The 23,946-nt window shown below is 38.8% G+C and overlaps 2 protein-coding genes and 1 long non-coding RNA gene across 7 annotated transcripts in view; 2 read left to right on the top strand and 1 right to left on the bottom strand.

The window, feature by feature from the left end:
• Positions 1-955: 955 nt before the first annotated feature.
• On the bottom strand, positions 956-13,055 carry LOC114558127 (uncharacterized). The gene is made up of 3 exons (XR_003692918.1): positions 12,917-13,055; positions 1,801-1,971; positions 956-1,151 (listed from the first exon to the last, which is right to left on the bottom strand). It is a non-coding gene; the product is annotated as an uncharacterized LOC114558127 (long non-coding RNA).
• Positions 5,610-8,439, top strand: tmem82 (transmembrane protein 82). The gene is made up of 6 exons (XM_028581893.1): positions 5,610-5,822; positions 5,939-6,011; positions 6,183-6,381; positions 6,574-6,988; positions 7,288-7,475; positions 7,988-8,439. Exons 1-6 carry the CDS (start codon positions 5,729-5,731, stop codon positions 8,066-8,068), a joined length of 1,050 nt encoding a protein of 349 aa, XP_028437694.1. The 5' UTR covers positions 5,610-5,728; the 3' UTR covers positions 8,069-8,439.
• The window catches only part of spen (spen family transcriptional repressor), a 29,319-nt gene continuing 14,497 nt past the window's right edge, over positions 9,125-23,946 (top strand). For 2 of the 5 annotated variants that reach the window (XM_028581888.1, XM_028581889.1), the window contains exons 1-3: positions 12,070-12,470; positions 14,987-15,307; positions 22,104-22,718. In XM_028581888.1, the coding sequence (XP_028437689.1) occupies positions 12,388-12,470; positions 14,987-15,307; positions 22,104-22,718 (1,019 nt within the window). In that variant the 5' untranslated portion in view covers positions 12,070-12,387. Of the gene's footprint in view, positions 9,166-9,185; positions 9,239-12,069; positions 12,471-14,238; positions 14,292-14,986; positions 15,308-22,103; positions 22,719-23,946 lie in introns of those variants that run through there. The other 3 variants (XM_028581891.1, XM_028581892.1, XM_028581890.1) reach the window with 3 other exon arrangements.

Consider the following 23,946-nt stretch of genomic DNA (forward strand, 5'->3'; position numbering starts at 1 on the left):
AAAAATGTTTCTTCTAAATGGAATAACAATTACTGCAGATGGTTCAAAGTCTTCAACATCAACTCCACGCCGTAGCTACACCGTCACTCCTACGGTGTCGTGACCTTTTCAGAGTTCTGCATTGGGGTTGCTTTGCATCCCGGTGCATTTCACCACCATAACGCTAGGGGGTGAAAAGTCTGTTATTTGTGAGGTGTCTGCTAGTCAGTTAATGTTAGCAAGCAAAACAAGAAGCCAGCAGGCAAGTGTTCATAAACTTCTGGTGTACTTACAAACTTTCCAATCCATCGTTTTATGAGTACATAACCTATATGTACTACTGTAGACATTTGGTATCATTTCGGGCATTATTAGTGGGGTCATTTACGAGATACAAACGTGGGTCCATTAGCCCCTGCGCTAATAAGCTATTCAGCTGATAACGCTTCTCTACGCTAACTCTCCCAATGTTAGACCCAGGTGAAAAAAGCTTCTCGGGGGTGTTTGGCTCGAGGTCATGGTGCAAAAGAACCCTAGGGTGAAATTAGTCCGAACCATCACTTTAAATCAGCCTTAAGTCAAATGTAATGTTTGCATCAAATCAGGCCCAGAGCTCTCCTTGGTCAACCAGTGTAGTTTTGATGTTGAGAGTCTGGCCCAGTGATGGCTGTCTTTAGGTAACCAGCCTGAGGTGTCTGTCCTGGATATGCAACTCCCCTAACATGAACACATTATGAGAGGTTATTAGGTATCTCTAGCTTATGAAAACCACAATTTGAGGGCAAGTTGTTTTTCATCAAGAGAAATATGCAGACCAAAGTCTAAGTGTACAGCTGTAATATTAATGTCTTTGTCCAGCCATGTTGGTTACAGCTGGTCACATTGAAACACAATAGACCATGCACTTCCTGTGCAGCAGAGGATAGTAGCAGACATTTATATCACCAATTATAGAGGATTTAATGAACTGGTTTGAGGTGGCATCATTTGTTGGATGACCAAACTGAGTTTAGCTTAAAGACGATTATCATCCAATAAATAAAATAAAATTAGTGTTACTCTTGCAGCAGGGACCAAAGCATATGTCCCCGAATTCAGAGACTTACACCAGACCGATTTAAGGGACTTTTGATTCACAGCTTCCTGCAACATTGACTCCTGCACCAGTGGGCCTGAGACAAAAGAAGAAAAATGACACTAGTAATCAGAGAGACAATGACAGCAGCAAGTTGATGCCACTCTCTTGGAAGCCATGCAACAAAGTGCTTTCTACAGTGCTGATGGATTTGATGAAGTATTATTCCTGCTGCTGTTATCACCATAGTAATGTTACAGACTTTACATAATATGCACATGTCCATTTAGAAAGAACTCTTGTGCTCTTGAAAAACACAATTTGATACGTTTTACTCTCTTTAATTCCATTGACTCTTTGTTGATGCATAGTTGCAACACTGAAGTTGTATTAACACAACAGATAATCATTACAATAAATAATATTTTACAAACTTGTATATAACTTTCAAAGTTAATGTATGTTATGAATGATGTTGACTGAATGTATGTTATGATTTATGAAAAACTAAACTATTCCATCAGAAATGGAGGTTTTACTTGCAAACAAAGATTACTAGTACTTAAACATTAAACTGGTGTCAGCTTTAAAACCTAATTTTATACCATACATGTCCACATATGGTTTTATTTCATCCACATCTTCTTACATTTATATGTTTGTTCTTCAACAGCATCAGAAAATCCTCAGAAATACGAAAACTTTATATGTGATGAATCTTATGTCAGACGTCACATTTGTCTCACCTCATTACAGAAGACTGTGGTGCATCGACTTTCATGTTGATGTTTTCCTCGTTCCAGCGATCATATTGCACGCTGCCGGCACTGTTGGAGTCCATGTGGGAAGTCCTTCTTCTCCTCAGAGGGTTATCTGCTGCCTGGAATCACTGTTCACTCACCGCTTCACTGCTCAGCCTGGACACATAAACACTGTGCTGTGTGACACACTGAGGATGAAGAGGTGTCTGTGTAACAAAATGTCTACAACACTACAGCATCTTCACTACAGTAAAAATAAGAAAAAGCTGAGTTAAATATCATATCATTATGTGTAGTAATATTAAAAAGTAAATGTAACTTACTGCTGTTGGATTACTTGACAAAAAAAATCTACTTTTAATACATCATAATTCCCTTAAAGTGTGAAATGAATCAAATATTAACCGTGTTTATTTAGCCCTGGAGCTAAATCAGACCACATATGAAATCATTATACTCAAAAGCAGTGATTTGATTGTTATCAAGCATAATCACTTTATATCACTACATTCAAATACACTTAACTGGTGCTCACCTGTATCTCAAACACCTAACAACCTGTCTAAAGAGCTCAGCTGCTCACTTTTAAAGCCACGACTGAGACTGAGAGAGCCATATCTCCTGCTTAGTATGAGACCCTGGTCATAGTTCATGTGTTCACTGAGGTCATAAATAAATCCATTGGTTGTAGTCCAGCTTGTCTTATATGACTCTCTGTGATAAGGGACAATTGAAGCTTAGTCTCCGGTTTCATCACATCCTGTGCAGACAATGGACTGCAAAGCAAATTGCAGATTTTCATGATACTCTCTCTCCTGCATGAAAACGTAATTTGGTTGAATATAAAATCACTGTGTTGTTTTAAAGATTTTCTCTTTGGCTCTATTGCAGGAGAGAAACATGTTGCACCTCTGTTTTTGCTGGAATAACAGCTCTCTCTTGTGTTTTTAGATGGAAAGAAACCTAGCAATCTTAGTTGTACATTCATTTCATTTTATTAAGTCCAGTGACCTTAAAATGTCTCATATGGCACTTTAAAGCAGGAACACGTCTGCAGTTTCATTATGCGTAGACAGATGCTATCTGTACAATACCCACTGTAGAGTTAACATGTATTCACATTGCATTTGCACACTGATATGTAGATGTAAATGAACTTATTTTCAGGTTTCATTAGATTGGAACACTCAGGTGAAAATCCTGTATGTGATAAAGATGTTATTGTAACAATGTCTGTATATATATTATCTTTTACATCAATGTAAGGTTAAGGGGTTGAAGTTGGCTTCAGGGCTTAGGGCTTTAAATGCATCCATGGGTCCTCAGGTACGAAGAGGAAGACTGTAGCCAGCACTAGTGTTGTTTTTGCTGCCCTTTGGTCACTCTGCATGGCCCGGTGGAGGTGATTCCTGTCAGTTTATTGACATAAATGTTGTACACTGCTGCCCCCTCATGGACAGGCATTACGCTTATAATCTTGCATTGCCAGACCTGTCTGCACAGCGCTGTGGAGTAAGAAGCGTATAGCCATAGACTGTTATGACTCTGAGCACCTACTACACCTCTCTTCATACCTTGAAATAATATAACATGTTTTTTTTTCACATTATTTTTTCTCTTATTATGTAACACTTTAACACATGCACATATTGGCATAGGATCAGGCACTGCAAACTATTTCTAACTACCATGGGTTTTCTTTGTTATCGTATAATAAAACATTTAGTTAACTTTTCAGTTGCATATTTACAGCTATAATTTGAATATGAGTTCCATCTCCTCAAAAGACAGGCACACTTTGTTTTTCACCATAATACTCAACACTTCACTCGATTGACTTTTATACTAAACTCGATATTTTGATTTCCTACTATTTAATATTGTATTGCTATTTGTCCGTAATGTACTGTAGCTGTAGCACTGCTACTTCTGTCTAACCATATGGCACTTGTTGTATTATTGTACGATTTCGCGTCAGCTCATGTCCATGCGACTGTCCATCTACACATCCATGCTGTCCATGCGGAAAGCATTATTTTAGAGCAGGGCTATTCAACGTTTCATAAGCCAAGGACCCCTTAACTGAGAGAGACGGATCAGGGACCCCCTACTACATTGTATAAAATGTTTCATATTAAACTTGGCCTACAGTAACATGTAGGGTGGCCTAAAGTATACATACCTTTTTAGTGCATAAAGCTTTTAGCCAATAAGCTATTAAAATAATAATTGTTGGCATGATTTTATAAATCATGTTTTAATGTTAAACATACAGTGCTGCTCATAAGTATTCATACCCATGGTCAAGGTCAAAGTCAACTTTATTTATAGAGCACATTTACAAGCAGTCACTCCTGCCCCAAAGTGCTGTACAGATACTAATACCGGTAACAGCATAAAAGCATACTAATTAGCCAAGAAGAAAAAGTAAAAACCCATTAAAAACATAGTATCCCCGAAATAATAATAATAATTAAAAAACATGATTAACAATATTAACAATGTCACAGCTCAGCTTGTGTTAAAAGCCATTTCAAAGAGATGAGTTTTTAAAAGTGATTTAAATGACTCAATAGAGCTAGCTGCTTTAATATTGAAGGGAAGAGCATTCCAGAGCTTAGGACCTGCAACTGAAAAAGCTCTGTCCCCTCTGGTTTTCAGTCTGGATCTAGGACAGTCCAAAAGAAGCTGGTCATTTGACCTAAGTGCTCTGACTGGGGTATGTAAAATCAACATATCAGCTAAGTAGGAAGGTGCCAATCCATTTAAAGATTTAAAAACAAATAATAAAATCTTAAAATGGATTCTGAGAGCGACAGGCAACCAGTAGAGAGACGATAGTACTGGGGTAATGTGGTCAAAGCGCTTTTTCCCTGTCAGCATGCGTGCAGCTGCATTTTGAACTAATTGCAATCGGCGAACATGCTAAAGTTGACTAAAAAGAGGAATAAAAAAATCATCTTTTGGAAATTGATCTTAATGCCTTAATTAAAAAATGAGGAAAAATCCAGCCTTTTAAGGACACCAATTTTTTTTGTGAATGAATAATGTATTGTAAATAAATAAATGTTCATCCTTAAAATACAGGGGCCATAATTATACATACCCCTATGTTAAATTCCCATAGAGGAAGGCAGATCTTTATTTTTAAAGGCCAGTTATTTCATGGATCCAGGATACTATGCATCCTGATAAAGTTCCCTTGGCCTTTGGAATTAAAATAGCCCCACATCATCACATACCCTTCACCATATCTCACGATTGGCATGGTTTTATTTTCAGTTAGCCTAATAGCTGGTTTGATTTGCATTGATATGGATCTTATCTCAGTTAGCTATTAGGCTAAATGAAATAAAACCATGCCAATCTCTAGGTATGGTAAAGGGTATGTGATGATGTGGGGCTATTTTAATTCCAAAGGCCAAGGGAACTTTAGCAGGATGCATAGTATCATGGATCCATGAAATAACTGGCCTTTAAAAATAAACTTATGAGCAGCACTGTACATGTGGCACATTGAATCCTTAGGATGAACTGTATCTGTGAATGGCTACCCAATGATTTTTTTCTTCACAACTAGGCTAATTTATATTTGACAATAATATTTCATGTTAAGACATTTTAGTCTTTTAAAAAAATTACAATAATTTAATGGCCCCCCTGCAGTAACTTGGAGGACCCCCTAGGGGTCCCGGACCTCCTGTTGAAGATCTCTTTTTTAGAGTGTAAAGTATGTCCCATGGCGCAATAGGTTCCATTATCTTGTTATGACTCAGGCCGCTGAGGGCCTCTACTCCACTGACACTCCCGGTGACCTTTGGTACAGTGCAGAGGCTTCTGCATGAGCAAAGCTCCGCGCTGAGGCAATAGAAATAAAAGGAAGAGCTGTAGTTTAAAAGTCAAAGGTAGTACGATGTTATCCTTTATCACGTCGCTTATTCCAACTTCCTACTTAATACCAGAGTGGTTGACTCTCGATATAAATCCACTGGATAGTTTACTTCAAGGTGAGCTACTCATCTATTCATTTTTCTGACGTCCACATTGCTACAGTCTGTTTCTACACTGTAAAGGTGGCTTGAATATGTCATTGGTGGAAAATGCAGTGTTCTGTGTCCTGCAGGACTGGTGGGTGCATGTGGAATCTCTGTGCTATGCTCCACAATAAGACTACACTTATTTCTAGAAGAAGAGAGGTAAGGAAATCACATTTTATTAGATTTGTGCATGAAGATGAATTGGGTGTTAATTTTCATAACCTAAACAGTTTGTAAGATTTCAAGTTTTTTTTCACCATTCTCTTTATAGTGTAGTTTAATTTTTTTTACTTTCATTTCTGACTTGATTTGTTTCCCTACAACCCACAGTTGTAATGATAAAAATGATAAAGACACATTAAGCCAGAGGACACCCAGTCATCAAAGGAGCACTTACAGTGGACTTTTCGGGATGCTGCAGTTTTTCTTTGTGACTGGGATGCTGGCTGTAGTGGGCTCCCGTGTTGCCTCCCTGGTGGTACTAGAGTTTTGTCTTCGTGCTGTCTCTGGATTGGTTACAGCAGGACCGGTGAGAAACCAATCATGTGATTGAACATATGCCTGGTACTCAACTATATCACCTGATTTGCCTGTTGCTGCTACTTCAATTTCTAGAATTTATCACATCATGATGACACATAATAACATCTATTATAACAAACCCCCATCATGTGTTTTGATTCATCCATCAGTTTTGTTTATATGCTCCTTTATTCCCCAGGAGTCCAGGAAATATGTGCAGCAGCTGTTAGTTCAAAGCCAGTTCTCTCTAGGCTGTGCCCTAACCTGCAGTTTGCACTTTCTCCATGAGGGGGCATCCCAGCGCTGGCTATGCCTGCTCCTGGCAGCAGCACTTAGCTGGTTCCTGGCTAGTCAGGCTACACGGCTGCTGCGCCATGTCACGGCTCTGTATAAACTCCACAGCTCACAGCGCTACTGCGGCATTTGCATCTGCCTCCTGACATCAGGCCGCAGTGTGCTGCCCATGCTGTGCAGGACTATGATCATTACTTTATCTGTGGCTGTGGTGGCCTCCATTTCAATCATCAATCAACACTTCCTCTCTGCAACAGAGGCCCTCAGGTTTTGGACACCACTGACTATCTGCTACACACTGTTGGTTGTGTACATGCAGGGTGAGAAACATGGAAAATGGGAAACATGTCCTGGTTATGGTGCATCACTCATTAGACACTGATCAATCTGGCAAGGACCTTCAATAATAACACAGCCTTTAGCGGTGTGATAATATGGACCCCTCTCAAGACTTAAGAAAACAATTATTAATTCATCAGTTAGACACAGCGTTCTGGTCTTGTCTGACCACTAATGCATCCATCATTAATTTAAGCATCCTGGTGTTTTATAGATCTGTCCTAAATTGTATTAATTTTTGCCAAATATCTCCTTTTAATACTGTGTTTTGGTTCTGCAGAGGAGCAGCACCGTCTGCCCGGTAGCCAGGCTGTCTTGAACACAGTGGTGGTGCGTCTCGGTGGTTTGATGATCCTGATGCTGACTGTTGGACGTTGGGCTGACGTGCTCCACATCCTAATGTGTTTCCTGGGTGAGGCTAGCTGTCTAATCCCCACTAAGGATCTGCTGGATGCGGCATCCTCACAGGTCAGTGAGTCTCCCTGGAAGCAGCACACGTGCGCCGAAAGCCCCATCTGTCCATCGGGACCCCAAAACTGGGGCAGAATATCAATGTGTTCATTAGACTGGGTCCCGAGATAAAACTGAACTTCTCAAACTTGTATCCCAGGTGGAGAAAGGTATAAGATCCCCAAGACAGATTCAGGTCAAAGTATTCTCTGACTCAGAATAATGAGCCTACTTTTCCCTTCACTGAGCTAGCCTGATTAGAGTTTCAAGTAAAAGCATACACTGTTGATACAGTGCTTATAAAAAAATTGCATTTTTTGCATATATGTTAATTTGCTTATAAAAGTGGATTGAAAATATTCAGCAAATAAAAAAAGTTGATGAAAATTAAGATTATGTTTAAAGACTGAGTTCAACAATACATATAATTGGAGCCAAATTGAAACCCCACACAAATGTTCAATGTAATAATATAATCTATGATTATGTTGTGAGTAATGATGATTCATCTGTCATACTTGTACATACAGGATGAAGAGGATTATACAGACTACGTACAAAGAGAACGTCAACGAAGACCACAGGCACAAGAGAAGGAGCATCAGAGATAGACACACTAAGATTTTAAAATGTAGTGGCACTTCTTTTTAACTCATTTGTGTAAGTCCTATTAGGGCTAACAATGGATGCTATATAACATCAAAACAGTTATGTTGCCCATATTTGTTAGGTTTCTTTTTACATTTTTTTGGTAAAATTTCTATTATGTATTTAAAGTTCTTGACTGTATCAGTACTTTGCTTTATTGTTTATTCCCTTTTTAATGTTTATTGTTTACTGTATATGCACCTTATACACCCTGCAAGTGCAAACTTCCATGCCAATAAATATGAGTATGTTGTTCTATTTAGAATATGTTTTTATATTTAAAAGACTAAGCAGCATATTATGCCAATATGGAAATTCAATATCTTAAAAAAAGGTTATCCAAAAGCCATTGCCTATATATGTGGAATAGTAATGAACCACAGTATAATCTTCTTGTCTGTTATTCTCTTATAAATCAGATTTTCTTTGTGATTATCAGTTCATTCATTATAACTCAGGTGACAAACTTGCAGTTCTGGATGTTATTCTAGGAGCTTGTGTGACATCTTGGATGAATTAATGCCAGTAACTTGTGGGGAGTCATAGTACCAAATTTTCTTTGTGAGGCCCCAGAGCCTGTAAGCCTTTCTACAGCTTAGGCTACTGATAGATGAGGGTCAAAATAAGCGAGGTTTACAGTGTGTAGGTTATGTTGCTATAATCAAGCCTAGCTGTGAGCAATCAGCGATTCTCATTATCCCACTAATTTGTATGATTTTAGGAGGTTTAAGAATGTATTTCATTTCCATTCATTTAGCAATGGGATTAGCTATTCTCTTTTTACCTTTTAAATAGCATGAGAACACAAACATGTGTTATGTAGGCCTACATTACATACATTATGAACTTCAAAAAGGGGGGAAATTTCATGAGACTATCACACACAGCTCGCATCAACGTTTTACCATAAAACAAATAGCTAGCAAATGGATTGAATGCGAGCACTAAACACGTTGAACAAAATTGCTCACAATTTTCACCGGTTATGCAGTTCCTGACAGCTGTAAACGTTATTAAGAAATACAGACATTAACTCCATACCAAACGGCTTGGGCAATTGGTAAGTTTAATTTTCATTTTGTCGGTTAGCTCAATTTCCACACAACCTACATACCAAACAGCTTGGGCAATTGGTAAGTTTAATTTTCATTTTGTCGGTTAGCTCAATTTCCACACAACGTATGGGCCTAAAAATATCATCTGCTTTTGTCTCTCCGGAGGTTGTCTACTTCAAAAGAAAAGGCAAAATGGCTGACGACAACGTTAGTGCTGTAATGTCGCACAAAATGGCGTTAGACAAAGAAAAGGCTGGTTTTACTCTGACATTTCCTCTAAAAACTTGCGGAAAAGTTAAAGTCACTGACCCGCGTTAATAGACAAAGTTTTACGAACACCAAATTCGCTATATAACACCAGAGGATTACATTCAAGTTTTTGCTAGTTTCTCAATAACGGTAAAGCCTTGCTTCTTGTGACCATTTATAAGCTCTCTGACACCCACGTCAAATTACATCCACATTTTGCTGCCGGTATTATGCCCATTAGATGTGTCTTTATTGAGAGCTGTGGACTGACAGAAATATATATTCCATGAGAGGGTTTTTGTTTTAATAGTCCCGTCATTCCTTGACAAAAAGGCGTGTAAAATTACAGTGGGCACATTAGTCTGACGGTCCAGTTCCCAAGATAATCCATGTCTGAGAATCACTGAAGAGGAAATTTAGTTTTGGTGTCTAGTCGATCCACCAAAATATGAAATTGTACTCCAAAAGGTTTATTGGACTTTTAACTGAATACAGTTCCACTTCAGGACGAGTTCAGTAGACACAGGGAGGACCGTTCTCCATGAGCACCCGAATATGGTGAAAATGCCCATTAAAATGACTGCGTACTTGTTGTCACCTCCTCAGGAGATTTCCAGACTTCTGTTCTCATCTGATAGGCACGCTGGACGCATGCGCATAGCAGTTGTGCGTGTCCCCTGTTACCGCATTTTGACGCAAGCGCACTTCTGCCTTTAATATGCGTGCTTAATATAGTAACAAAAGCAGAATAATGCTATAGTGTAGTAACAGAGCTTTTCCTTAACCCAAAATTCAATTTAATAATCGTTTTATATCATGAGCTAAACGTAACATTCAGCTCCACTATAAATATCATGGGTAAATGAACTGAAAGTCAGGTTACTCACCATTTAGGCTTCTTACAGATGTTGACCCCCAGATTAAATAGTAAGCTACATTAAGCAAGTATCATAAATATGGGGATAATCCTTTAAGGAAAAACAAATAATAATAAAAAATGGTGCCGCTTTTATATACCCCTCATCAATGTTTATCACAACCAGTTGTACCTTTGGACATAGGCCTGATTGATCATGTTACTTATTAGCTTAAAACAGAGCTCAGACCAGGTCAACGTTTTTGACTTAATAGCCTTAACACCATTCTGTAGCCAACTACAAGTAGTATAATAGTATATTAGTTAAAGCTTTATTTGTCCCGATGGACTGCAGGTAAAAAGCAAAAGGGCAGAGAACACATTAAGGGTAGGCTAAAGCAGAATCAGACAAATTCTAAACCTTATTATAATAAAGTGAAGTGTTTTATGAATAACGTTTGTTGTCTCATGTCTGTTGCATTGCTCTTCTTTTCAATCCTGTGTTACAGGTTTTGGGTTTGTATATCATGTTTTGTGTCTCATCCTGTCAGTCAGCAAAACCTTCTAATGCATGATTGTTTCATTTTAGGTATTTGTTTTTATCAGTATATCAAGTCAACTCAAAGACTTACTGTAAAAGGGATTTGGTTGCCACACATGTCAATTGCCAGACCTTATTTTTTGAGAACATTTTTAAGACTAATGGAAAGTAGGCTCTTTTTCTCTATTTGCACTAACGTGTTAGGCAATCCCATGTGCTTTGGTGATACATAAGTCACTGATGTTTTTTTCTCCCAATTCCCCCAAATTAGGCTAAATATATGGCCTTTCAGTGTACAGACTGTGGTAATTGGTTTGTTATTGACAGGTGACAAACTAACGGGACAATAATGTATTTAGTGCTCCTAGATTGACAAGTATCAGAGCAGTACTTTGTTTAAAGTTTGTTTGAAATGTATATATAATTTCCTGTTAATTCTATGGGCCAAAAAGTACACTTTATGATAAAAGAAATCTCTCTTAAGCATAAAGATTTAAGACTGTAATCTATTCTGATTTACAGAATCATTAAAACTGCTCTACCTCGGAGCAATAATTGAGATATTAAACTTTAATGGAGTCAATACAGATCTTAACTCACAGTACGTCACAGCATATTGCTTTACTGGAACTCATCACAGCCTCAGACGTTCTTATCATTAACATTCAGATTTGCCTACAACAGGCCCTTAGTTTCCTGTTTCCTGCAGGCTTAAGAGAGCATCTTCAACACAACCTTTTAAAACTCTGTTCAAATGGAGGGGGCTCAACTCAGCAAACCCTCATGTATGACGAAATGCCTATATTTAGTATTATTTTACTGATGTAAAATGGTACCCTAAGTTCTTGAGACAAATAAAGAGCAATTAGTGGTGACTACTATGTCATTAGTCCACTCAACAAACTATTACTGAAGCTCCCTCTGCTAGTTTTTTTTTTAATGCTGGCATATGACTTGATAAATGTGGGGTGATGTTCCTCCATTGGTAAAAAAATTAAATATAGCCTATTATAATAACAAAACATTACTGTATGCAAATATATAGTTACTGTATGCAAAGTGCCTCACATCGCCATACCCAACTAACACTGATGGGATCCTCCTGTGCCTCTCAGATGTCAAAGCACCTTCATTCAACCAGGGGTTTTCTCACGCATGCGCAGGGGCAGAACACTATCTCATCGGGGAGAAAAAAAAGTTCACACACAAAGCCACGCCTGCGCGGTAAGACTCTCATTACATGCGAAGTTGCTGCATCTTTTTAGGAAGCTACATGCTTTATTTCGACACCCAAAGGTCGCATGGTGTCAGGGACGCGCCTAGTCACGGGAACAGTCCGGAGCGCGTTCATGAGGTTCAAGATCGCGCTTTAACAGTGAAGAGTATCAAACAGCGTGCGGGGATCCAACCTAATGGTTTATATTGGGCCACAACGACCAGTCAATGATTTGCGCCAAGTGCTTTTTTTGTTTTTTTTCTTTTTCTTGTCCGGGGTTTATTTTGCAAACCTTTTCTATTTTGCACGGGAAGAAACTGACATAGCAAACTCATCTGTATGATACGGGAGCAGGAGCACACAGTATGGTCCGGGAAACCAGACATTTATGGGTGGGAAATTTACCCGAAAATGTGCGAGAAGAGAAAATCATTGAGCACTTCAAGCGGTGAGTAGAAACACTAATGAGCGACGTGTGTGTGTGTGTGTGTTTTGTATTGTAACGACGAGTGCATGGCCAGCATCTCTCTGTTGTGTCACATTTTAGTGAAGTCGGGATGAAGCAGGAGGTTCCCCTGTAGCAAAGTCCCATTTGGCAACTGTGCTGTCAGCTCTCCGTAAGCAACAACACTGTGCTGCAGTTCAGCTGAGATAAAAAAAGAAAACCGCTAACACGCTTCAACCACCCAGCTACCGGACATATGGTTTTGCCATTTTGACAAGGTTTCTAACTTAGACTAGTGATAACTTTAATTGCCCTTTTTGTTAATGTTGTGTGGTTGATCATTCACGCCAGGTAATCATTTGACTTTAAATGAGCCTACCTTTTCACCTGGTTACCGTAAAGAAAACACATTTCTCTATAACAGTCAGTGTAAACAAACTTCAGCCTACCTGGCGAGCCGCTAGCATTGTTAGACGCCATGTATTTCAGTCTGCATTTGGCAGACCGTATGAAGTCTATCGCCGTGTGTTTTTGTGGTGCCTGAGAAAATCAGGGACCGGTGTTTCACTTGACTCTCTGCGAGTTTGTCAGGTCACTGCTTCCAACCAGACCTGTGCACAAAGTAAGGTAAATTAACTTATGTACCTATCTGAGTGCAATGTAGCTGTGGCAAGAACCGGATTTTTTCCCACTTGATGTTACAGAAGATAGTGAAAGCTAAAAGGTTACGCGATATCCACGCTGCAACATTATTGCGAACTGGCTGTGATTGAGCAGGGTGCTCTGTGTTAACTGATATGCAACATTGTAACGTTGTAGTAGGCACTTTGTGTGTGTATGAACACATACATGGTTATCTTCGCTACATTATTACCGCGTAGCTTCCCCCCAGCTGCTGACTTGCACAGCCTGCAGCGTGATTTGATTGAAGGAAAATCAGACTACATATCGATTCTAATTACGATATTCTGATTGAGCTCCACTTGTGCTTTTTGTTTGGGCTATTGAAGCAGATCAAACCCATGCACCATTTATTGGCTTTCGGCTCTTTGTTGTCTACCTCGGACGGACAAAATGTAAATATGATTTTTTTTTTTTTTTGTGGCTATCACGGTTGTCTGCGCGCTCTCGCCTCTCTCTTCTCGGCTGTCAAGGAAATAGCAGCCCTCCTCTCCGTCCATATGTGCTGGAGACCAGACTGCTAAAACAACATGGTCTACCTATATGAGCAACGTTGCGTTCTTTACTGTGTAATAATTATTTTGCTTTGCACTCTCTTGGTTTTATTTATTCCTACGGTAGAAGGGATGCAGTGAGTGAACTACAAATGTGGGTTGTGTCTGATCCATGCAGCCTTGCAGAACGCACAATAATGGGCTACCTAGGCTATATGCCGTTTTATTTACATAAGCCCGTGCTATGATGCGCTTAAAGTTATGTTTGGGGGATGGTGACTGGCAGCATGTTATTGCAATAGCGGATTGGAAACTGTGTCGGCGAGTCGCTTTTAGCATGCACTCCGCTCCAGCGTTAACCCAGAGGTAGTCAGAATGTGCAGGTGCATGACAGCCCAATGTGTGATAGAAGTCATTGAAGATGGGGGACGGCAGAATGAGTAAGCAGTGTGAACAGCTTTCTAAAATGGCGTCGGTGGCTGTTCAATGTTGGGAACTGGCATGCCAATAAATTTATGGGCACCCTACTGTCTCTGTCGGGGGAAGACTCAACGCACAAAGATGATGGCAGGCTTTGTAACCCCAGACTGGGCTTGCACATTTTGTGTAATAGGCTTCCTATCAGTCAATTCAACAATCACTTTACGAGGTATTTTGTCCTGCACATACTTAATAAGGAAATAATGGAATGCTTACCCTCCATATCTATTAAAACTACATTAGGCTATATCAGTTTAGAGCAGTTTTTTTAATATGAGGAAAAAAATGGAAAATTATGTTTATAAATGGAAAATTGCATCAAAAGTGCTTTGCTATTAGTGAAACAAAAAAAGCCATATAGACATGCGTAATGCATTTAGATTTTTTTCTTTAAAACCACACAAAGCGAATCAGGAAATGTCACGTCTTTTTATGACTGCCAAACCTCATCTGTGTGCTTTCAAGTAGCTGTAATCTCATGAGCTCACCCTCCTCCTAGACAACATGCTAATGATACAAAATCTATGCATTTATTAACATGCAATGTGCCAAGGTTTCAAGTCCAGTTGCTGGGTTACTGTTGCCTTGTAAGAAAGTACCACAGAGCAGAAAATAAGAGCCACCTTACCTCCCACCCCTACAAACACACACACACACACACACACACAAGCACACACTTAGGCATATTTGAATTCAGCAGTATGGGGGGAAAAAAAAGTAATTATTTGTAAAAAAAAAAAAAAAACCCACTATTTTCATTAAGAATTAAAATTGAATACTGTGTTTGGAAGTTTATGAACACTGATCCAACATAATTGTTCAAAACCTAGTGATCACCTTGTTTTTCCATTGTTTTCTCTTTAGATATGGACGTGTGGAGAGTGTCAAGGTCCTGCCCAAGCGAGGTTCAGAAGGTGGAGTTGCAGCCTTTGTGGATTTTGTGGACATTAAAAGTGCTCAGAAGGCTCACAATGCTATCAACAAGATGGGGGACAGGGACCTGCGCACTGATTACAATGAACCAGGCACAATTCCTAGTGCCGCGAGGGGGCTTGATGACAGTCTGACCTTAAGCACTCGTGGTCGGGATGTATCAGGGTTCACAAGGGCGGCAGGGGGGACTGTGTATGGGCCCCCCACGTCGCTCCACAGCAGAGATGGACGCTATGAACGCAGACTAGACGGGTAAGTGGACAAAGTTTCTCTGAAGGCAGGGGGAACCATGGTTTCGGGTATACACCTTACCTCCAAGCATCTTCCCACCATCTATTAATTTACTTGTTTGGGGGGGAGAGGAGAAAAAGAGTTCATGCTCAAGAATTAAATCTTATAGGGATCCCCTCTACAGTCCTCAGAGCGTGGCCAGCTCTCCTGGATTCATACTTGTAGACAGAGATATTCCATAAGTGAGAACATGTTTGTACACAAGTGTATCTATTACTTAAAGGAATAGTCAATAGTTTAGTCTGTTTGGGATAATCTTTGTGATCTTAAACATCTGTGTGAGGTGGATATATCATTTGCGGAAAATACGGGGCAAAGATTGGATATCGTAAAATTTCCCAGGATTATTGGAGATTGCTAGAGAGGGAGAGAGAGCGAGAGAGAGAGAGAGAGAGAGAGAGAGAGGAAAAAGAGAGAGTGGTCCAGCGGCCATCCCTGGGATTCCTCTAATCTGGAGTTACACGCCCTGCTCGTTGGATTAATGTCACCATTTTTTCCTCATGTAACAAAACAACCAAGAGCATACATTAGATGTATAAGACACTATTGTTTGGATTAGTCTAATTTGGTTTTCAATTATCATTCACACCTTCACTTCTCTCATGGGCGGAGTCATTTGGATAACCTACACAGGATATGTATTCCTCTCTGTTGGATTAACACTGGCCAAACACCTTAAGGATATGCTATCATGCTAAAGGTATGGGTTGATTTCTTGGTCCTTTTTTTTTATTTTTTTTATTTGGGATTATATCTAAAATCAGGGCATTACAATTTGAGTGCTGGGAGACCTCTACTGGTGATCCAACTCAGTAGAGACAACAAAAACAAGTGAGCAAATTACTTTTATTTATTTTTTTTCCCCGTCTTATTTTTGTGGAGATTATTTTTTCACTTTTTAATGACTGAGTCTAGCAGATTCAATGAGGACCAACATGGACTATGTTTGGATCGTACAATTCAAAGAAGAATGCTGGAAATTGAGACTGGAAAATTGCTGTTGGAGATAACATACTTCATGTCTGTGGATTACCTGCTCCTTTCCTGAATGTGGAACTATAATTTAACCTTGGATACAATCACATGCAGAATTGGAGAACAAAGTTGCACCCAGACACTGCATTTCCCATTGACTCGGCTTCAGTTTGGACTGCATGCAGGCTCTTCCTCTTGTAAAGGAGGTTGACAACAGACATGAACATCCATGAGCTTCAAAACTGTTATTAATGTTCTTCACCCTGGGAATGAATACAACGCTACTACGAACAAAAATCTGGATTACCATTAAGAGACCATTATTTTCTTTATTCTTAATCTGTCATGGCCAAATTTCCCTCCCTCTGCCAAAGGAATTTGACTACTTTTACTGCTGTGCACGGTGTGACCAACATGGAACGTGCAGGACTTCACAAATTGAAGATGCAAGACTTAATTTTTCCATCATTGCTGTTGTGAAATCAATGCTGCACTACTTACGGAAGAGGGTCTCCTGGATATCATGTATTTATTTTACTGGACTCAAGTGCAACACAGATCCTCCCCCCCCCCACCTTTGGATGGATATATGGACTCATTGACATTTTCTAGCATACAAAACATCCTACCCTGGATCCATACAAGGCCAAGTTTGTTTTCATCATTTTAATTAAAACGCTCATTAAAGTACGCGTGGTTCCCTGCCCTGAAGATGAGGATTACATTTTAAAATTTTTCCCTCTCCACTCAACATTTTTGCCCATTTTTTCTGCTCACAAAGTTCTATCTCCCTAGATTGTATTTGGAATTATAGGTCAAGTTACCACTCTCTCAAAAGGTTGGTATGTCCTGCCCTGTGTATTATAGCTGTCCTCTCTAACCCGCTAGTTTGAACCCCTGTCTCTCTCCATTTCCCACACTAACCGAAGTAGCTGGTACATAGATTGCTATTATTGCCTGTCTCTATGCAGAAATCAGTATTTTATCCTGTATTGTTTTCCTTTTCTCTTCTTCTCACCTGCCCCCCCCCCCCCCCCCAATCACCTTATGATGAATAGATATTCATTCCCTATTTCAGCTGTTATTCATGACTAGTGATCAAAGTAAAATTCCCTTTTTAATTTAATACAACTTAAAGACTGGGCTGTGAAGATTCAAGGGATTTGGATACTCGATCTGTCACATACTCATATTTATAATATGTGCAGTGAAAAGTGGGGCCGGCAAAGTACAAATATGATAATTTAGAATAGGAATACAAAAAAATAAGGATTAGATCAAATAATAAAGGTAAAGGGATGTAATTTTTAAGATAAAAATTAGAAATGTATTCATGCAATGTGTCCTAATGTCTCTGAAAAAAACTGTGAGACAGAATGGAATTAATTATATTTTACATATTTGAATGCTTCTAATTCAAGCTTTGTCAAGGTCAGTTTAGGATTTTTATGTCAGTATCTTTTTTTATTATGAAAATGATCAGTTGATTAATATTTAACAGAAAATTAACAAGAAATTTGAATTGAATGATTAAAGCCGTATCAAGCAGAAATATCAAACATTTGCTGGATTTTCTACTTTTCTCTGTTGTATATCATTTTAAATCTTTAGGTTAAGGTTTGGACTGTTGGTTGGATTACACAAAATTTTAAATGTCACCTTTAGCGACAAACACATTTTATATACTAAATGATTGATTGATTGATTAATTAAAAATAATAATGAGAATGTTCATTAATAATTAAAATAACCATTAGTTTCAGCCCCAGTATCTTTTGTTCCTGCCTTGCAGCTGCAGTTTTAAATGTCCTCCGCTTCCTTTTTATGGCACAAGAGTAGAATATGAATACTGAATAACCTGTGACATTGTGCAGATTCAAAATTTGATTCTTAAACTCCTGAGAAATTTAACGCATTTAAGATTATTCTTTCGGCATTTTGACTCTTATTAGAGAGTTGACCATAGTCATTGTCAGGCAGTATGCAGGTAGAGAGATTACATCCCTCCAAAGTCCCTGACTGGATTTAAATGTCTCCATGTAGGGTTGGCCGAAAAGAAAACATAATTGCTGTGAGATGGTACAAATTTCCCAACGGTCACAGATTTTTCTCTTCCATTTATGTTGTGGTATCTATGCCTTTTTTAATTTCTGATTATATTGGACTGTTGTAGGCAATGTTGCAAATCAATAAGCAGGACTGATTCATGGCAGTGCTGGCTTGACAGGACCGTTGCTTCAGTTTGATGGATTACCTTAATTTGTATTTATTCAGTGGATTAACCAAAAATAGACATTCCAATTTGGTTATTTTATTTATAAACTGATTTTCAATTGAGTTTTCAGAAGTATTCTATCTATCTATCTATCTATCTATCTATCTATCTATCTATCTATCTATCTATCTATCTATCTATCTATCTATCTATCTATCTATCTATCTATCTATCTATCTATCTATCTATCTATCTATCTATCATTATATAAAATGACAGTGACAGAAGCCCACCCCCAAGCTCCGTGGTTTTTGTTTATCCTGCAAGGACCACAAGGTGCTCCACAGCTGCACAGTTTAAATATTGATTTGCACAGCAGAAGAAAATATAACAATAAAGTAATTGTAAAAAAGTTTTGGAAATTCTGAATTAAATTGATATGCATGTGTTGCTCCCACATGACTGAGCCTCCACTTAACGTACCTTTTTAGCATGCTGCTGAAATGCATCCCTGTAATTATGGTGTTCACGTAATCCCAAAACAGTTGATGTGTTTAGCATGCACCAGAGCAGACTAAAATTCAAACACATGGAGATTCTGCCAAAAAAGTGAACCAAATTATTTTTAAGCTCTATGAATAATGTAGGACCTGTTTTGTGTAAAGTGAAATTGAAGGCTATCTATTGAGCAGTGAGCTTGCGCCACCAAATTAGCATTTTCGAGAGCATCTAGGGGTCAAGGTAATCCATCAATTTCACAGCAGACATCGTTATACCATAGATGTTATTCATGAATCCAGCACACAGATGATTAAATCAAATAAGCTGAAACAGAATTTGCCCCTGACCTGCTGTACTTTATGTATAGCGCAGTGAAATACAGACAAAGTGCTAGTCTCGTAAACCAATTTATCCTCAACATCTAGGAGACTGTGTGCATCCCATGCAGTCTTTGTTCTTGTGCTCTATGGCAAAAGCCTTTGTTGGAAAGACTTAATGAAAGACTTTCATTTATGAGCGTATAAATGGATCTTAATAGTGTGTATAGGTTACATTTATGTCAAATGTTTTACACCGATGACTATTTCCAGATTGGCCACATCACATAAGTTATTATAAAATGATTGCACAGTGACTCACCCTGCACACCCTTAAATCCAATCAGTAATTGTCTTTTGTTGTAGACTTTAAAAAAAAACCTAAGTCATTTGTCCTTGAAAAGGGTTAAGCTTAGGGGATAAATGCAGTCTTGTCAAAGTCTTCAAGTATGACGTGAATATGAGTAACACATTCTTTGTCAGTTGTAAAGGTCAGGTTGGGCATTTTAAGAAACTCATCTTATGGATCATTTACAACAATGCCTTTTAGGACATCACAGGGTGTCAGCGATGCAGAGGAAGACGTATATTCGATATATCTTCAGAGAAATAGCAGCAGCCTCCTGTTAGCACCTTGGTTGACCCGTTACTTTCTAAAGCTCAGACTAGTGTGAGGACCCGTTTCCCTATTAACTGGTATACAGTTTCCTACACTGCACATCTTGTGCACGTTGAAACACAAGAAAGTTGGAAAATGATAGAACTAAAACCTAACAAAAGAGAGCCTACAAAATGCGTTGATGAAGGAAGTAATTACAAATGTTTGCTTGAGATTCAAAACAAAAAATATTGTGTACTCATTTTCACTCTTAAGAAAACACTAACCGAAAGCTGCTGCCAACTTCTGTTTAATGAGATAAACGGTTTCAGAAGTTTCTCCATGTTGCAAATATCTTGGATTTGTTCTTACTGTTCTTTGTTGGCATAGACAGTTTTGGCGTAGACAGTTTAGCAGCATGCAACCCAGCAAGCAAAAATTTACATAGAAACATCTTTACACAGATGTACTCAAAACATCTCTGATGGTCGAAATCAATCAAAGATCCAAAAGATTTGGATGCGTCTATCAATTATCAGCAAGGACACTTTTTAAATCCCATTTTTGGAATTGTTTGGATTATGCCTTTTCTCACACTTGATATGATCAATTTAATTTTACCCTCAAAGGAGACTGAGCATATAATTTTGTTGAAAGTTAAGTTCTAGTTATGTGATACTTTCTTTCTTAGTTGAAATTAGAAATTGGCTGGAAAAATTGGGAATGGGAGAAGGAGGTAGTGAGGGTCTTAATAGGTTGCCCCAAGTCAAACCAAGGAAGCTGCAGTTATATGATATGGACATTAAATAACTACTGTACAACAAAATGCTGTGCACATGGTTTGGTTTATCAACCATATGAACATCATTTGTGGTTTGAACACTACATTACCTTTTAGTTTTTCCACATATAAAGCTTTGATCTCATTGGTATTTATTTTCACGTTAGCAATGCAAAGGTGCTTTACCATTTCGACAGTTGAGGTTTGTTTTCCATTAAAATCTGGCACCGCCTTGAGTCTTAATAATTTTCCATTCTCTTGTTTGAACTGGACAAAGAATAAAACATTCTGTTATTTAAAGAACCAGTACAATGAAGGTTTGTAAGTGTTATATTAAACCATATTCCGCCCTGTGTTGGAACATCATGGCTAATTTGCTGATATAATGTGATCTGGATTCAAACAGTGGTAATTGCTGTCCTGTCCCGCTCATTACGGGGAGTTGGGTAATATGACTGCTGTAATGACACAGCAGTCGCATTACTAAATTAAATTCTAATTGCTTTATTCAGAACGAGGATGTTCGGGTCTGAGCAGAATGTCCTTATTAGCACTGTTTCTAGTGTGCATCTTCATTAAAGATGCTTTAAAGACCTTTTTTTTTCAGGAGAACAAGTGGTGTCAAATTGTATAACATTATAAACAAAAGGATAGTCATAAGTCACCTCCAAAAACCTTCAACAAAGCCTCTCAGATAAATGATAAAATCCCTCTGTTAGAGTTACAAGACCAGAAGGTTCTCATGTAATTCATTTTTTTTTTTTAAATAAGAAATCTTTGTGCAAGTCTGTTATATCCTACAATTATACTTAGAAATAAGCTGAAGATTTCTGTTCTATTAAACAATAAATGCATGTCTTTTGCTTAAAAACCCTTGTGGTTGTCCTGTGCTGATTGTATTGTTAATATAGTGTGTTGCATTTTACAGTAGGGTATACAAGTTATGTATCTCTGTGATGCCTAACCTGAAAAACCAGTGAATGATAACACATCTTCATTCAAAGAATTTGTTTTAAACAAACATGAAAGACGGGTACTTAACAGTAGTTAATAAGTTGTTAGTATGGTGGCAGAAGGATCTGATACATTTCATCTCCAAGTCATAAACAGTTTAGAAATGCTTAGTTGTCTCAACCATTTTATCATTTAAATCCCCTTGTAGTTCAGTCTGTAGGCTGAAAAATAATTCTCTTTAGATGCTTAAAAACTACCCTTCTCCAAACACTTTAGTGTACTGTCTTCTTATGTGTCTAATTATGAAAACCCACCAGAGACACCTAATAATTTTCATTTCCCAATGTTTGATGCCAGCAGTGTTTTTAAATGTCTTGAATGTAACTGTAATGTGTTGTTCTCTCTTCCTTTGTTAGAACGGCTGAAAGTCGGGATCGGGCGTACGATCACAGTGCCTATGGACATCACGAGCGTCCTGGTAGCAGTTTTGAACGCCAGCGGCACTATGAAACAGACTATTATCGTGATGCAAGAGAGCGGACTCTAAGCACAGCTGGGAGTGGGTCTGGTACCTCCACTGGAAGTGGTACAACTGTATCGTCAGGAGTTAGTGGAACTATCGTTAGCGCTGTTGCTGGCAACACGGGAACAGGTGGATCAGCAGGGCCCACGACAGGAGGAAGCGGAGGATCTACATCCAGCGGGGTCGGCTTCTACCGCTCCCACAGCAGGAGCCCTTGTCGCTTTGAGACGCCAGAGCCTCGCTATGAGTCTCGTGCCAGGGAACCCTTTACTTTGGCCAGTGTGGTTCACAGGGACCTTTACAGGGAGGACAGGGGTCGGCGCGGGGAGCGGTCGTACCGCCATAGTCGTAGCCGGTCTCCACACTCAACACATTCGCGAAATCCCTCTCCTCAGAGACTGGCAAGTCAGGCTACCCGCCCTCCACGCTCCCACAGTGGGTCAGGCTCTCACAGTCGCTCCTCTAGTTCAGACTCAGTCAGCAGTACCAGCAGCAGTACGAGTGGCAGGTGAGTGAAGCCCTTAAGATTTCTACCCTTGTGCATCGCTGTTGTTTACCTTTGTGCATCCCAGGCTTAAACAAGTGCTGGATGTGGCCGGGTTGGATCAGTGGGTATAGCAAGTGCACATATATGGAGAGGTTTATGCCTCGACGCAGAGCTCCAGGGTTCGATTCCGACCTGTGACGATTTCCTGCATGTCTTCCCCCTCTCTCTTCCCTTTCTCACCTAGCTGTCCTATCAAATAAAGGCGGAAAAGCCCAAAAAATAATCTTTAAAAAAACAATGTGCTGGATAGAGCACTAAGTATTTTAGAAAGAAATCTGCACTCTGAATGCTGCTTGAAATGATTGTAAACATTTATTTCACAGAATCGAACAGTACTTGTTTAAGTTAATTGGACAAATTCAAAAGATTAGATGATGCCATCCATCTGTCGTTTTCTGCTGCTTACCTGAGTCCAGGTCACAGTGGTAGCAGGATGGAGCCTTTGATAAGGCTAAAACAGAATTAATGTCTGACATTCCCAGGTATGATTTCAGTGTCTTTGCCTTTTTATACTGTAATACAATATATTCATATTGCCATTGTATATTATTTAAAATAACTTTGACATTATTTTAATTCAACTTTCATAGTTTTTCTCAGATTTACCAGAAATAAAGCAGGTAAATTGTATAAACAAGGTCACTGGTATACATTTTTTACCACTCAGTAAAACCTGCAAAGGAACAGACCATCTAAGTGTGGCTGAATAAACGTCTACTTTTCCCGAATGTGGATTTTGATTTCTATATGGGGGAATTAATTGAGTTTTCACAAAATGTGCCTGTAATCTGTGTATAATATATTTTTAAACCAAATGCATTTCCCCCCAAAATAGCATATATTTGTATGAGCTCTACTGAATTCTGCAACAGTTTTTAGTCAAAACACCAGTTTTGCCAACAAGCAAAGACTTGCTTTTGCATTTAATTTCTATGATTCCTATCAAGAATACTTTGTTGCTCAACATTGCTTAATGCAGAAGTTGTGGTTTATAAAATTAACCGTTTCAAGACATCATATCTCCTAATACTGTGCCATAATTTCGTCAGCAGATAGTATAGCAGATATATCTGCATGTTAGAAAAATTATTGTAAAGGCTCACCATGACCAAGAATATTACTGTATAGCACCTCATCTTGATTCCCCCCCACCAGGATTGGGCAATGGCGCCACCTTGAAAGATGATTT

This window comes from Perca flavescens, chromosome 7 (genome assembly GCF_004354835.1).
Source record: "Perca flavescens isolate YP-PL-M2 chromosome 7, PFLA_1.0, whole genome shotgun sequence".
Taxonomy (NCBI): Eukaryota; Metazoa; Chordata; class Actinopteri; order Perciformes; family Percidae; genus Perca; species Perca flavescens.